Source organism: Oncorhynchus kisutch, linkage group LG26, assembly GCF_002021735.2.
Source record: "Oncorhynchus kisutch isolate 150728-3 linkage group LG26, Okis_V2, whole genome shotgun sequence".
Lineage (NCBI taxonomy): Eukaryota > Metazoa > Chordata > Actinopteri > Salmoniformes > Salmonidae > Oncorhynchus > Oncorhynchus kisutch.
In genome coordinates this window covers 7,556,449-7,573,253 of record NC_034199.2, presented here as the reverse complement: position 1 = coordinate 7,573,253, position 16,805 = coordinate 7,556,449, and the positions used below count along the sequence as shown (strand labels likewise).

Below are 16,805 nucleotides of genomic sequence, written 5' to 3'. Positions count from 1 at the left end.
CAGACTGGGAGACTCACCTGCTTGGTGGAGCCACGTCCTTCCGCCCAAGTATGTGAGCCACTGGAGTACTCACTACAGGCACTGGATAAGGAGGCCTCACTGCCACTGCAGCTACTGCGTGGACAGGTCAGACTCAGCAGGCTGGGCCACCTCACTGCAGGAACACCGGCCTTCCCATTCCGTTGGACCTCCTGAAAAATAAGGAGTGTGTTCAGAAATTCAATTCAATCTTTACTGCCTCTGGAGAGTAGATAGTGATCCAGGCACCTACTGCTCAGTACGATACAAAGTAAAAACTAATGTGCAGCAGAAGAGGCCAAAAGTACTATCTACAGTTGAAGTCAGAAGTTTATATACACTTAGGTTGGAGTCATTAAAACTCGTTTTTCAAGCACTCCACAAATGTCTAGTTATTAACAAACTATAGTTTTGGCAAGTCGGTTAGGAAATCTACTTTTCTACTTTGCATGACAAGTAATTTTCCCAACAATTGTTTAAAAACAGATTATTTAACTGGGTCAGAAGTTGACTGTGCCTTTAAATAGTTTGGAAAATTCCAGAAAATGATGTCATGGCTCTATATGCTTCTGACAGGCTAATTGACATAATTTGAGGCAATTGGAGGTCCCCCCCCTACTTTGCTCTACTTTGTAGAGCAAATGTTTGCAGAAATTACAGCTGCAGGTCTCTTGGGGTATGTCTCTATAAGTTTGGCACATTTAGCCACTGGGATTTTTTCCCATTCTTCAAGGCAAAACTGCTCCAGCTCCTTCAAGTTGGATGGGTTCACTGGTGTACAGCAATCTTTAAGTCATACCACAGATTCTCAATTGGATTGAGGTCTGGGCTTTGACTAGGCCATTCCAAGACATTTAAAAATGTTTCCCCTAAAACCACTCGAGTGTTGCTTTAGCAGTATGCTTAGGGTCAAATCTCTGGAAGACAGGTTTCCCTCAAGAATTTCCCTGTAATTAGCTCCATCCATCATTCCTTCAATTCTGGCCAGTTTCCCAGTCCCTGCCAATGATAAACATCCCCACAGCATGATGCTGCCACCACGCTTCACTGAGGGGGATGATATTCTCGGGGTGATGAGAGGTGTTGGGTTTGCGCCAGACATTGCATTTTCCTTGATGGCCAAAATGCTCAATTTTAGTCTTATCTGACCAGAGTTCCTACTTCCATATCTTTGGGGAGTCTCCAACACGTGTTTGCTTATTTTTTTCATTAAGCAATGGATTTTTTCTGGCCACTCTTTACATAAAGCCCTGCTCTGTGGAGTGTATGGCTTAAAGTGGTCCTATGGACAGATATTCCAATCTCCACTGTGGAGCTTTGCAGCTCCTTAAGGGTTATCTTTGGTCTCTTTGATTAATGCCCTCCTTGCCTGGTCCATGATGTTTTGGTGGGCGGACCTATCTTGGCAGGTTTGTTGTGGTGCCATATTCTTTCCATTTTTTATAATGGATTTGATGGTGCTCTGTGGGTTGTTCAAAGTCTCAGATATTTTTTTATAAGCCAACCCTGATCTGTTCTTCTCCACAACTTTGTCTGTTTGGAGAGCTTCTTGATCTTCATGGTGCCGCTTGCTTGGTGGTGCCCCTTGCTTAGTGGTGTTGCAGACTCTGATGCCTTTCAAAACAGGTGTATATATACACTGAGATCATGTGACACTTAGATTGCACACAGGTGGACTTTATTTAACTAATTATGTGACTTCTGAAGGTAATTGGTTGCACCAGATCTTATTTAGGGGCTTCATAGCAAAGGGGGTGAATACATATGCATGCACACTTTTCCGTTTAAAATGTTTTTAAACCTGTTATTGTTTTCATTTCACACCAATCTGGACTATTTTATGTTTGCATGAAATCTCCCAAAAATCCATTTAAATTACAGGTTGTAATGCAACAAAATAGGAAAAGCGCCAAGGGGGATGAATACTTTTGCAAGGCACTGTACCTCTATTAACATGTTAACTGAAAGATTGCATTCTTTTGTCACATCCTGATCTTTGTGATTGTCTCCAACCCCCTCCAGGTGTCGCCCATCTTCTCCATTATCCCTTGTGTATTTAAACCTGTGTTATCTGTTTGTCTGTTGCTAGTTCGTCTTGTTTGTTCCAGTCAACCAGTGTCTCAGCTCCTGCTTTTTCCAGTCTCTCGTTTCTCGCCCTCCTTGGTTTTGTCCCTTGCCTGTCCTGACTCCGAGCCCGCCAGCCTGACCACTCTGCCTGCTGACCGGTACCTATGCCCCACTCTGGATTAACAACCTCTCTCTTACCCTGAGCCTGCCTGCCGTCTGGTACCATTGCCCCACCTCTGGTTTACTGACCTCTGCCTGCCATTTACCCAACTGCATATTCATCTGTTCAGAGAAGAGAAACAGACTTCTGAAGTTGTTGAGTATTGTGAGGTTGACAGTGTTTTGATATGCAGTTGGGTAAATGGTTAACAGCACAAATGTTTTGCATGTTTATCCATGTAATGTTTCAGAACATTGTTGAACATTGATGGTCTGCATCTGGGTCTTACCTTAGTTAGGTTCTTTTTTTTCAGAGTAAATAACTCACGGATACTTGAGAAGCTTAACCAAGTTATAGTATTCCCAAAGGGTCATTACAGCTGTAATTCAGACAAAAAACACTTATTTAACCCTGGCCATGGACCCAAAATATCAATGTTTTGTTCCCCGAGCTACTTAGTTATCACTTTTGCCTTATGGCAAGGTGCTCCATCATGCTGGAAAATGCATTGTTCGTCACCAAACTGTTCCTGGATGGTTGGGAGAAGTGTCTCTTGGAGGATGTGTTGGTACCATTCTTTATTCATGGCTGTGTTCTTAGGCAAAATTGTGAGTGAGCCCACTCCCTTGGCTGAGAAGCAACCCCACACATGAATGGTCTCAGGATGCTTTACTGTTGGCATGACACAGGACTGATTGAGGCGCTCACCTTGTCTTCTCCGGACAAGCTTTTTTCCGGATGCCCCAAACAATCGGAAAGGGGATTACCCCAGTCCTCAGCAGTCCAATCCCTGTACCTTTTGCAGAATATCAGTCTGTCCCGGATGTACCCTTCTTGACACCAGGCCATCCTCCAAAAGTCTTCGCCTTATTGTGCGTGCAGATGAACTCACACCTGCCTGCTGCCATTCCTGAGCAAGCTCTGTACTGGTGGTGCCCTGATTCCGCAGCTGAATCAACTTTAGGAGACGGTTCTGGCGCTTGCTGGACTTTCTTGGGTGCCCTGAAGCCTTTCTCACAACAATTGAACCGCGGTCCTTGAAGTTCTTGATGATCCGATAAATGTTTGATTTAGGTGCAATCTTACTGGCAGCAATATCCTTGCCTGTGAAGCCCTTTTTGTGCAAAGCAATGATGACGGCACATGTTTCCTTGCAGGTAACCATGGTTGACAGAGGAAGAACAATGATTACAAGAACCATCCTCCTTTTGAAGCTTCCAGTCTGTTATTTGAACTCAATCAGCATGACAGCGTGATCTCCAGCCTTGTCCTCGTCAACACTCACACCTGTGTTAACGAGAGAATCACTGATATGATGTCAGCTGGTCCTTTTGTGGCAGGGCTGAAATGCAGTGGAAATGTTTTTTGCAGGGATTCAGATCATTTGCATGGCAAAGAGGGACTTTACAATTAATTGCAATTCATCTGATCACTCTTCATAATATTCTGGAGTATATTCAAATTGCCATCATACGAACTGAGGCAGCAGACTTTGTGAACATTAATATTTGTGTCATTCTCAAAACCTTTGGCCACGACTGTACAATTCACTGTACCTGTAGCCCCCTGGGTTTTGGAGTTCTATCATATCTCAAAAGGTAATGCATAATACAGTATGGGCAATGATCAATAATCACGCAGTGATCTATTACTCAGCTTCATTCCTCCTCTCTTAGCCTCTGCCTCACTGTTTCAAAATGTCAATCACATAGTCTGTGAGCAAAGAGAGAGTGTTTTCAGCCATACTTGATGGGTGAGAAGTTACATCAGTAGCAAAACAAGTATGTAGCCCTCTATTTTCAGTAGTCTTTCCACTATTATTTAGCAAGTATCAAATTGTATGTGGGATAAACCTATGTTTATCCATTCACAACTAGTCCCAAAGTTGGGCATGCATACATACACACACACACACACACACACACACATACGCATACATACATACATACATACATACATACATACATACATACATACATACATACATACATACATACATACATAAATGACTTAAAGATGCTGCGTCAAAAGCGTGCTATAATTGCTCAATGCGGTTCTGGGTCAAATCCAGATAGAAACACCCTGAAAGATGGCAAGTGTTGTGTGCGCTGTGACTCCTCTTTAAGTAGCATTGATCTCTAGAAGGGCTGCCATCGCCAACTTTCGCTCAAAATCATTAGTGTCGTCTGTTTGCAATAATTGATGTGAATAGTAAATAATTGCATCAGGGAGCTGGGGACGAGGTCAATTTGGTCCATTCATTGATATTCACCTAGTATTTGATGATCCGCTCTATTCTTTATTTCCCATGCGCTGCGGCAGAATGCCAAACCAAAGCACGTTCCAGCGGACAAATCTGGGAGCTAATTGCCGTTGGCAACTCCAAGAGTTTCTCCGAGATTTTACATCACTGATAAAGTCAGATAAAAACATTGAATTTACAGCAGCAACTAGGATTCAAGGGTGACGTCAGTGCCAGTGCTGGGAGAATTTTTCCTCCTTTCATTATCTCAAGGACTTTAAGGGAGGTTTACTGTACAATAACTCAAATGTTTGTGGTTTTTTTGCTACTGAGATTACTTTTGAAAGTGAAACAAGCATGGGATAAGCAATGTCACCTTAATTGCATCGACACAATTACAATTTGGAGGAACTACAGAGCAATTGAATGTAACACAACAATTGCTTTAGCCATGAAAGATTGGCCTTCATTGCACAACACTTTTTTTTTACCTAAAGGCTACAACACTTTGGAGTTGGCACAAAAACATTAGTGCCCTGGACCTTAACCTAGACCATTGATTCCCAACCAGGGCTTACTAGGACCCCTGGGGGTACTTGGCTTATCCACAGGGGGTACTTGAGAAGACTCATGAGACCATAGGCCCACTGGTAAAATGCACGAGGGGTACTTTAGGGTTATTCCAGGCAGAGCAAAAGTCAGTTTGTGGTCCAGTAACTGAAAAAGGTTGGGAACCACTGACCTGGACAATTTAAATGTCTTTCCTTTTGCACATTCCTCAAATAGTGGTCCACCCTCTGTACAAGCAATGTAATGTATTATTGATATAGCCTTTTGATGAAAACTGGACAAACTCCGCGTGGACAGTAATTACTACAGATTTCGATCAGACTGATTTCTGTGCAACATTGCTTATTAAGTGACTTTAGATGGAGGGAGATGGAATATTCAAGCATGCCCTGGGATTTTATATAATTAGGGACATTGTCTTGACGGATGAGCAGGTATTTTAGTGAACATACAATGAGAGTGGAAAGATTACAGATTTCCTGTTTATTCGATCCTGATATTGGGAGTCCTCCAACCGGGATTTCGGGAAAACCAGGGAATTTATTGAAAGTTCCTGGAATTTTGCAACCCTACTCAATAACAATCAAATGTCAATCTGAGCAGGTCATTAGCCTGCTTACTCTATGCCCCTCTAAGAGCTGAGTTAACATTGGTTGACATTACCTCATTCTTATACAAAATTGACAGGAGTTGGATTCCAATGTTGAAGGACATTGGAGGATTACACATATTTAAATGTGTGCTGTAATTTGTGCTGTGATTAATGTAATTGCAAAAGGTCCGTTTAATCGTATAGTGAAACCCTATAAGGCTGACTCATTTAAACTTTCATTCCATTCTAAATTAAAGCAGTCAATTCAGTAAGTGATGCGAATTCAAAATTAAAACATGAATCTTCTACTTATCAGTTAGAAAATTTCAGTTTACTTCCTGCATTGACACAAACAGTGGGGGCCAGAATTATGGACACCATTGATAAAGATTATCAAAAATATCTGTATGAATTAAATAATTTAAATACTGAGCTATATTCTATTTGCCAAAAAATTGGGAAATTATATTGCTCAGAGAAAGAGATTTAGTTTAAGAAGTAATACTTTTTTCTCAAAAAGGTATGGGTCAAAATGTTTGATTTCAATGGTTTTCAATACCTCGCCATGCGAGGATAACAGCACAGCCATTTTCTAAAATGTTTTATGAGTTGGAGAACACATTGGGAGCAATCCTTCCAGATCCTTCTTGAGAGGTTATTTTCCTGACACCACACTCTGAGAGCCCTCACCTCCTCCCTGTAGGCTGTCTCATCGTTGTTGGTAATCAAGCCTATTACTGTTGTGTCGTCTGCAAACTTCATGATGGAGTTGGAGGCGTGCATGGCCACTTAGTCATGGGTGAGCATGCAACCTTGTGGGGCCCCAGTGTTGAGGATCAGCGAAGTGGAGATGTTGTTTCCTACCTTCACCACCTGGGGGCAGCCCGTCAGGAAGTCCAGAACCCAATTGCACAGGGCAAGGGTTGATACCCAGGGCCTCAAGCTTAATGATGAGCTTGGAGGGTACTTTGGTGTTGAATGCTGAGCTGTAGTCGATGAACAGCATTCTTACATAGGTGTTCCTCTTGTCCAGATGGGACAGGGCAGTGTGCAGTGTGATGGCGATTGCATCGTCTGTGGACCTATTGGGGCAGTAAGCAAATTGAAGTGGGTTTAGGGTGACAGGTAGGTGGAGGTGATATGATCCTTGACCAGACTCTCAAAGCACTTCATGATGACAGAAGTGAGTCATTTAGTCATTTAGTTCAGTTACCTTTGCATTCTTGGGTACAGGAACAATGGTGGCCATCTTGAAACATGTGGCGACAACAGACTGGGATAGGGAAAGATTGAATATGTAAACACACCAGCCAGCTGGCCTACGCATGCTCTGAGGACGAGGCTAGGGATTCCGTCTGGGCCGGTGGATCTTTGATGTCATGGGGCTATTTTGCTTCCACTTGTCCTGGGGCCCTTGTTAAGGTCAACGGCATCATTATTTTTACCCAGTACCAGGACATTTTAGCCAAAAACCTAGTAGTTACTTCCAGCAGGCCAATAACCCCAAGCACACATCAACCCCCCTCCCCCATTCTATTTTTTTAAATAATTGGCTCCAAAATGTACATTTTGCAATGGCCATCTCAGTCTGCAGACTTGAAACCCATTAAAAACCTGTAGTTTGAATTGAAGAGGGCAGTCCATAAGAGTAGACTAAGGATATCAAGGATCTGGAAGGATTCTCTATGGAAGAATGGTCCATACAGAATGTTATGTGTTCTCCAACTCATAAAACATTTTAGAAAAAGGCTCAGTGCCATTATCCTCACAAGGTGAGATGTTGAAAGGTATTGAAACCCCTACCTTTTAGCTTCTCAGAGATATTGTATTGGTATAAAATTACTTAAAAAATGTCATACAATATAGCTTAGTATTTTAATTATTTATTTTATACAGTCATATTTGCTCATCTTTATCAAGGGTCTCAATCATCTGGACCCCACTGTATATGTGCATTTACAATCAAGCAACGTATATCAGGAGTTCTCATTGGTAAAACGTACACTCTTTGCATGTGGAGGATATTGCTCAGTGATTTTTTGAAAGACTCCACAACACTACAAAAAAATTGCATATTGAAGACTTTCTGGAAACTTGTTTGGAGAATAATTACGCTTCAAAGCCCTCAGAACATTGAAGATTGCGTAAAAAATGCCACAAGAAAGTTAAACAATATCTGTGTTTGTGTCACACGTGTACAGTAGAGACAACTCTTGGAGAAATTGTTGATGCTTCTCTACTGATGCCACTTTGTCTCAAACATCTATTATTCTGACCACGAACGCTGAAATGGGAGCAAAGTAAACATGATTTATTGACATGGTTCTCTTTGCAATTAATCGTTTGTAGCAAACATTTCCAAATATATCTCTATATCCCCTCCACTATATCTCTATATCCCCTCCACACACTACCCTAGCTAAGGTGACACACTACCCTCACCTGTGTCTTATGGCTTGAGGGTAGAAGCTACAGTATTTGGGAGCCTCTTGGATGTAGACTTGGCTCTCTGGTAATCATTCTCCTCAGTGCTCTTGTCCCTCTTGTTTCCCCTGCCCACCTTCTTTCCCTCTCCATTCCCTGACCCCCACTGCCCCACCCTCAGCTAATCACCCTCTCCCCCTTTTCTACATCTTCTTTTACCTCTTCTCTTCCTCATCTCTCCTATTTCCTCTTGGTTGCTGAGCACCATGCCTTGCAGCCCACACAATAATTAGGCTGTACTGCTGTTCACTTTCATTTTCACACTAGACAGAGAGATGGTGAAACCAGCACTGGTGGCCTGGAAAGCCAACAGATAAAGCTAGGTTTTGTAGCGTAACGTAACCCTGAGGGAAAGAATCTCCTGTGTGCCTCTATGTGACCTTTCTACAGAGCCTCAATATGACTACCTTTCTAAAGTGACTTTTTGTCTTGGGGTGAGTTTCCCAAAACCTTGGTATGTTAAGGGGATTCCAAGTGGCGCAGTGGTCTAAGGCACTGTATCTCAGTGCTATAGAGGCATCACTACAGACACCTTGGTTCAAATCCAGGCTGTATCACAACCAGCTGTGATTGGGAGTCCCATAGGTCGGTGTACAATTGGCCCAGTGTCATCCTTGTTTGGCTGGTGTAGGCCTTCATTGTAAATAAGAATTTGTTCTTAACTGACTTGCCTAGTTAAATAAAGTTCCACCCTCCTGTTGTGTTCGTTTCATGTTAATTAATTCTGTGTACCCGGTCCAAATTGACTGCCCCAATATATTTGATTATAAAAACATATTATTACCTAATGTTGTGTTAGATTGTTTTATCAACTTAAGTTCTTGTGAACATTACAAGTTTTGAACTTCTATTTGCTATTTATGGCCTGAACTCTTTTTTGAGATATAAAAAAAAGCATAATGCCTGGATTATTTTGACTATAACAAATATTCAGTGGAAACATATTGTGCTATTTATCAGACTACTTCACTGTCAGTTTCCTAGCCTCTCCTCCTCCTGGCCTCTCCTCCTCCTCCTTCCTGGCCTCTCTCCTCCTCAAAGATATGATCAAGAGCCTCACATACAGTATATAATTTGGTCAATGTGCTGCCACAGAAAGAATTGTGAGGAAGGCCTCAAAAAAGCTGTGTGTGTGTGTGTGTGTGTGTGTGTGTGTGTGTGTGTGTGTGTGTGTGTGTGTGTGTGTGCTCAAACACACATGCAATGTGGGGGTCTGAGAGAGGAAGTGTGTCCATCTGATGAATGAGCATGTGGCTGAACTCAATTTTATACACTAATTGTAGTCTCACCTATTCATTTCAAATGACTGGTCATTTTTGACCCGGAACACAACAGGAGGGTTAAATAAACAATAAAAAAAAATGTTTGAATCTTCATTGCTCTCCACAACCCAGCCACACTTCTTGAGACAGTAACAATAGTAAAAATAGATGTTTGACAATCAGCCTTCTGTGCCTGAAGGAACGCAAGTCGTTAAATTAAGCACTGCTGTTTTATGTGTGGTGAGCATCTGGTTCGTTGATATGTACGAAATACCACTTTAGCTACAAAGGTTTTGGGAAACACCCAAAATACTTCTACTCTCCATTGTATTATTAATCTTGTTGCGGGGCCTTGTTTGATTTATTGTTTGTGTGTCTGAACAGGCAATGGTTATAGCCACAATCTCTAGTATGTGTATGTCTGCTTTAGCTATTTGGGGAATTGCCAGTGATAGGTATAATAAGATGACCTATGTTTCAGCTCTCTGCAGCCGTATAGAGAAATCACAACCTCTAATGGAACCTGGGCACTTTGCTCCAGCACTATTGCAGTCCTAAGGCCATGGACCCTTGTCTTGAAAATCACAGGCTTCATTGTTGCTCATTAGAGAGACAGGGACTTGAGACTGTTGTAGTAATGCATTAGCAAAGGCTTCTACATCTAATATGTCTCGGATATAATACAGTTCTATACAAACTTAATGTCTAACATTTAACTGAAAACAGTGAATACTTTTAAAATGTAAATCACAAGGTACATAATTCCAACTCCAACCCTTTCCTTTCTCTACTGTCTTCATCAACCCCTTCTTTCACTCTTCATCTATCTCTGTCTGAGTGTAAAAAACGTTATGGACACCTGCTCTTTCCATGACAGACTGACCAGCTGAATCCATGTGAAAGCTATGGTCCCTTATTGATGTCCACTTAAAATCAGTGTAGATGAAGAGGAGGACAGAGGTTAAATAAGTATTGAGACATGGATTGTGCATGTGTGCCATTCAGAGGGTTATTGTGCAAGACAAAATATTTAAGTGCCTTTGAACGTGGTCTGGTGGTAGGTGCCAGGTGCACTGGTTTGTGTCAAGAACTGAAATGCCGCTGGGGTTTTCATGCTCAACAGTTTCCCATGTGTATCAAGAAATTGTCCACCACCCAAAGGACATCCAGCCAACTTGACACAATATTGGGAAGCATTGGAGTCGACATGGGCAGCATCCCTGTGGAATGCTTTTTCGGCACCTTGTAGAGTCCATGCCCCGATGAATTGAGGCTGTTCTGAGGGCAAAAGGGTGGGGTGTAACTCAATATTAGGGAGGTGTTCTTAATGTTTTTTACACTCAGTGTATGTACTGAATGAGCTTTTGAGGCTCAAGTGAGGCAGATGTCACCGATGGGTAGAGTGACTCACTCAACAGTGTCAGCCAACCTCTAGAAGGGACGGGTGACACCGAGCTCTCCCAGTTAAGTGATTTCAGAACACATCAAATCACATCACATCACTGACACTCTGAACTGAGAAAACCTCCAGTGACACTTTCATGATACAGGAATCAAATTCTTGGAATCAAATAAACAGGACATTTATTCAACTGTCCAGTGTCATGTGGATAGAGTAAATGTGGATTGTTATTGGAATCTAAACGTAAGTACCGTAAAACTTCAGACCCCTATTTTTTACAGTGGTGAGGGTGTACCAAGATGGAGGAGTGGTGGCTTCAAAACAGCACCTCCCTGTCAGTCATCTAGTGTATACAGTGCCTTCAGAAATTATTCACACCCCTTGACTTTTTCCACATTTTGTTGTGTTACAGCCTGAATTTTTTTTTTTTTGTCACTGGCCTACACGCAATACCCCATAATGTCAAAGTGGAATCATAATGTCGAAGTATAAAAAATGAAAAGCTGAAATGTCTTAAGTCAATAAGTATTCAACCCCTTTGTTATGGCAAGCCTAAATACATTCAGGAGTAAATATTTGCTTAAGTCACAAAATAAGTTGCATTAACTCACAATAATAGTGTTTAACATGATTTTTCAATGCCTCATCTCTGTACCCCACACATGCAAATAATTGTAAGGTCCCTCAGTCGAGCAGTGAATTTCAAACACAGATTCAAAAGACCAGGGAGGTGTTCCAACGCCTCGCAATTAAGAGCACCTATTGGTAGATGGGTAAAAAAAAAATGAAAAAGCTGACCGGTGGCTTCAAACGCCTATCATTGGCCAGTACATAGCATCAGAGATCCATGGTTGAAATACATCAGGATGGGCAACTTTGATGGGGGTGGGGGCCACAAAAAAACTGAACTAATTTTATTACTAATTTCATGCAATTATACCAATTTTGTCATGGGGCGGAGAGGAAAATTAGCTGTTTCCTGCAATTCTACACATTTTGCCATAGGGTGGTGAGAAATGTTTGCAGCTGTTAATTTGACCATGATAACAAGTTTAGAAAGCTGACTGCTAAACTAACTTAGTCTAAAAAGACTTCACTGACATGGGCTAATTGACTGATTATCAGTGACTGACATAACAAGAGAAAAACTGCTGATGGAAAAGCACATGTTGAAATGGTGTATTTTACTATTCTAACCTTCAACAGTAAGTTGAAAGCCTGACTGAGTTCCAAAATTGTTATTATCGTTTTTTGGGTAAATTGACCTGAGGGCCTTCAAAAGGGGAGCCACGGACCGCCAGTTGCCCATCTCTGATATACACTATTGGTTCTACCCTGTCGGATCTGTACCAATATAACTCCCTGCTTCAGTACCACTGATCTCCGGCAGGAAGAAGTGCAGTCAGTTGCTCCCTTAGTGAGTGAATTTGACCTTTACAGAAAAGGCCAGGGATGTGGGACAACGTTTTACTGCCCTTTTAAGCTCAGAGTAAACTTAATGAACTGACAGGGGAATCAAACATTTCATGTTCAAACCATGACCATTTCCAGTGAGGTCAAAAAAGGAAAAGAACAAGACAGAGACCATAATAATTGTAATCTGTAATTCTCTCCTTCTATTGCATTTACTTTTTCTTAAAATTAAATACCAACATTTAAATCGTCAAAGATTTTTTACTCCCTTGTGGACCTGTGTAGCCTCCTAACTGGCTTTGCAAAAAGATAAAATGATCCACCGTACAGTAGATGTGAAAACATCTACAAGACTGCACAGGGAGTAGATGTGCTGAATCCCCCACAAGACAGAAATATTAAAAGTGTCTAATACACCTTTCAAACCAAGATGTTTTTCCGCCAACTTTAGCATCCCGCCAACTTTTTGCCCCACAATACTAACCTAACTGACAAAGTGAAAATAATGAAGCCTATACAGAGTACAAGTGTTCCAATACATGCATTCTGTCTGTAACAACACACTAAAGTAATACTGCAACGCAATTAACTTTTGTCCTGAATACGAAGTGCTAATTTTGTGGCAAATCCAATAGAACACATTACTGAGTACTACTCTCCACATTTTCAACCATAGTGGTGGCTGCCACAAGGCCAAATCTACACTGGAGTTGCTTACCAAGAAGACGAAGTGAATGTTCCTGAGTGGCCGAGTTGCAGTTTTGACTTAAATCTACTTGAAAATCTATGGAAAGACCTGGAAATGGTTGTCTAGCAATGATCAAGAACCAATTTCACAGAGCTTGAAGAATTTTGAAAAGAATCATGGGAATCCAGGTGTGGAAAGCTCTTAGAGACTTACCCAGAAAGACCCACAGCCTTAATCACTGCCAAAGGTGCTTCTACAAAGTATTGACTCAGTGGTGTGAATACTTGTTGTAAATCAGATATTTCTGTATTTCATTTTCAATAAATTAGCAACATTTTCTAAAAACACGTTTTCACTTTTTCATTATGGGTTATTGTGTTTAGATGGGTAAGGAAATATAAATATAAGACATTTTGAATTCACACAACAAAATGTGGAATAAGTCAAGGCGTATGAATACTTTCTGAAGGCGTTGTGTGAAAATTATTGCCACAAGAAAGCCACCACTTTCATTTCCGCCAACCAACCTAGTCATGATTGCGGTAAAGTTCTGCCTACGGCTTAGTGTGAAATGTAACCTTAATGCTGAGGCGGAATTGGCACTCACTACGCTCTTAAGCTCTTGATGGTTGCTAGGCAAGGCCTGTTACTACTATCCTCCTGGTAATACTAAACTTTGTGAAGCATGTCACTTCACCCATCTCTTCGCATAGCCCACCATTTGCATTGTTTTCTTAACCACAACTGGATAGATCCATAAAGAATTACTGTGGGAATAAATATAACTGAATGACAAAAATATTGGACGAAAGTAGGTCAATGCAATTGAAGGCATCAAATTGTTGCTTTACTCAAACTCCAAAAGACATCCAATTGTTATAATTAATTTTAAGCAATAAGCCTACCTGCATGTGTTCAACTATTTCGGCACTGTTTCGAGTTGCTTTGAGACAAGTGTGTAGACTCGTCTTAATAAATCAATCGTCAGATTTTTCTTTTCTGAATATTGGTTGGGCTACAATTTGGCCGTAGAAATATTAGCTAAATTGGGTTGAGTGCTGATCATTATCATCTTTCCCAGTTGGTTAATTTATTAGCACTAATCAGAACATTTTTCCAGCATGTTATGTAGCTTAACAAGTGGATTATTTTGTTCTTCACTCGCAGTCACTTTGTAGCCTAGGCCTACTCCCAACTAAAAGCCTCTGACTTATCTTAATGTGATTTTGTTTCACTGAATCGCCTTCTGTATATTTGGTTAATTATCTGGCTGATCAAATAAGTGGTGGTATAACTCATTTATTAATTTGCTCAATTATTACTGATTAGAAACATTTAGCATGCATTATATAATGGCATTGAATACTCCTTTCCGATTGGCTTATATTTGCACGGTAGAATTCAATTGCTATAGTTCAGTTTACACGTTTTGTTTGATATGCTTATGAAAGCAAAAGTCGAATTGAAAACAGTATTGGTATTGTTGAAATAGATTTTCATGGTTGGCTAAACTATCAAGTCTGTTTGTTTTGTTACCACAGCAACTAATGTAGCTATCTAGTAAACTTGCTAGTTATTTCAGTGGATGTTGAACACATTTCTACCAACAAATTAACACATTTCTAGTGGCAAATGTGTTAAATTATAGCCATGGTATAAAAGGGATTATCAACTCAGGGCTCTATGTGTTCCCTGGAAAATAATACAACTCTGTGGTAGGTCAGGTTCCACGTCGTTCACTATTTTCCATAGAAAGCATATCCCGTGTTGATTATCCCTTGTATAATGTAGACTAAATAAAGTATAGGTCTATTATTTTGCTCGATTGTGTAAAGGCGACTCCAAAAGCCCACAGAAGACACATGCTTTTGAAAATATATATTGCTATTATTTTCATTCGGTATGATGATGAAGATAGCCTACTCTCAATGTAATGTTCCCTAACAAAGAGGAGTGAGGGTAGGAAAGAGATGAAAGGATTTTTTTTTAAATGCATGGACTTGCCTTGGGCTCTGTTTCACTTTCATGCAAGATGTGTGGGAAAAATATATTATTTGCATTTTATTCTGTTATATTTAATTATATTCTTACAAAAAAATTTTTGTGTTGACTGTGGTCAGGGTAGGTTTTTGTCTGTTTAATGAACAAAATAATGAACTATTGACTTCATTCATTTGGATGTAACAAACTCAAAATATACTATTCTATTGTTCTGAAAATAAATTATATTAGTCTTGTGTTTTTTAGGACCTGCCTAAACAATAGACGCCCAACCACATCTGCACACCACTACTACCACTTGTCACTGGCATGCACACGCGAGGTATAAAAGGTGTATCCAGACAAGAATGTGGTTAAAATGGGCCTGTTTGTAAGGGGGTCATATAAACATTGCCCATTTTTTTTATAGGCAAAATACCATAAATCCTATGTGAAAACACTATAAGTTCGGCTGATCAACCTCGAACTTTGGGGTATTAACAAAGTAGCTCCTAGGAGTCTTGAAAGCAGCCACACCCTGAGATGACAAAGTTAGCTGTTCAAGGAAATTAAGGTTGGTCTTGGATCTGCCGTTAGCTATCGTGAAATCAATATCATTAACAACTGTTTTTGAATATCGAAATGGGACAAATAACAAGATACTGTAATTGGATGTCATAACACTAAATTATTATTCGGAAATATCATTTAAATTACATGATTAGTCTGTGTGTATATATATATACACACACACACACACACACACACACACACACACACACACACACACACACACACACACACACACACACACACACACAGTAACAGTCACAAGTTTGGACACACCCACTCATTCAAGGGTTTTTCTTTATTTTTACCCTATTCTACATTGTAGAATAATAGTGAAGATATCAAAACTATGAAATAACACATATGGAATAATGTAGTTACCAAAAGAAGTGTTAAACAAATCAAAATATATATATTAAATATTTATTTATTTATTAATGTGTTTGAGCCAATCAGTTCTGATGTGACAAGGTAGGGTTGGTATATAGAAGATAGCCCTATTTGGTAAATCAAGTCCATGTTAAGGCAAGAACAGATCAAATAAGCTAAGAGAAGCGACAGTCCATCATTACTTTAAGACATGAAGGTCAGTCAATGTGGAAAAAGAAGAAGTTTCTTCAAGTGCAGCCGCAAAAAACATCAAGTGCTATGTGACCAAGAAGAAGAATGATGGAGTGCTGCATCAGATGACCTGGCCTCCACAATCACCCGACCTCAACCCAATTGAGATGGTTTGGGATGAGTTGGACTGCAGAGTGAAAGAAAAGCAGTCAACAAGTGCTCAGCATATGTGGGAAAAGCATTCCAGGTGAAGCTGGTTGAGAGAATTCAAAGAGTGTGCAAAGCTGTCATTAAGGCAAAGGGTGACTACTTTGAAGAATCTCAAATATGAATATATTTTGATTTGTTTAACTCTTTTTTGGTTATATGATTTCATATGTGTTATTTCATAGTTTTGATGTCTATTATTCTACAATGTTGAAAATAGTAGAATATAAATAAAACCACAATGAACAGGTGTGTCCAAACTTTTGACAGGTACTGTATGTAAGTCATTGTCTTCAATAACTTCTTGATGCACCCATCCCATTACCGGGATCATTTTCGTCAACATCCGCTGATTTGCAGAGCGCCAAATTCAAATTAAATTACTAAAAATATTTAATTTTCATGAAATCACAAGTGCAATATAGCAAAACACAGCTTAGCTTGTTGTTAATCCACCTGGCGGGTCAGATTTCAAAAATGCTTTTCGGCGAAAGCATACCAAGCATTTATGTAAGGACATCTCTCTCAGTAGACAAAACATTACAAACAGCTAGCAGCCATGTAGATTGGTCACGAAAGTCAGAAAAGC

The 16,805-nt window shown here is 40.3% G+C and overlaps 1 protein-coding gene across 1 annotated transcript in view; it reads right to left on the bottom strand.

The window, feature by feature from the left end:
• The window catches only part of LOC116357684 (nck-associated protein 5), a 78,706-nt gene that overhangs the window by 20,499 nt on the left and 41,402 nt on the right, over positions 1-16,805 (bottom strand). Inside the window, exon 7 of the mRNA XM_031805445.1 lies at positions 18-191. Within this exon, the coding sequence (XP_031661305.1) occupies positions 18-191 (174 nt within the window). The remainder of the gene's footprint in view (positions 1-17; positions 192-16,805) is intronic.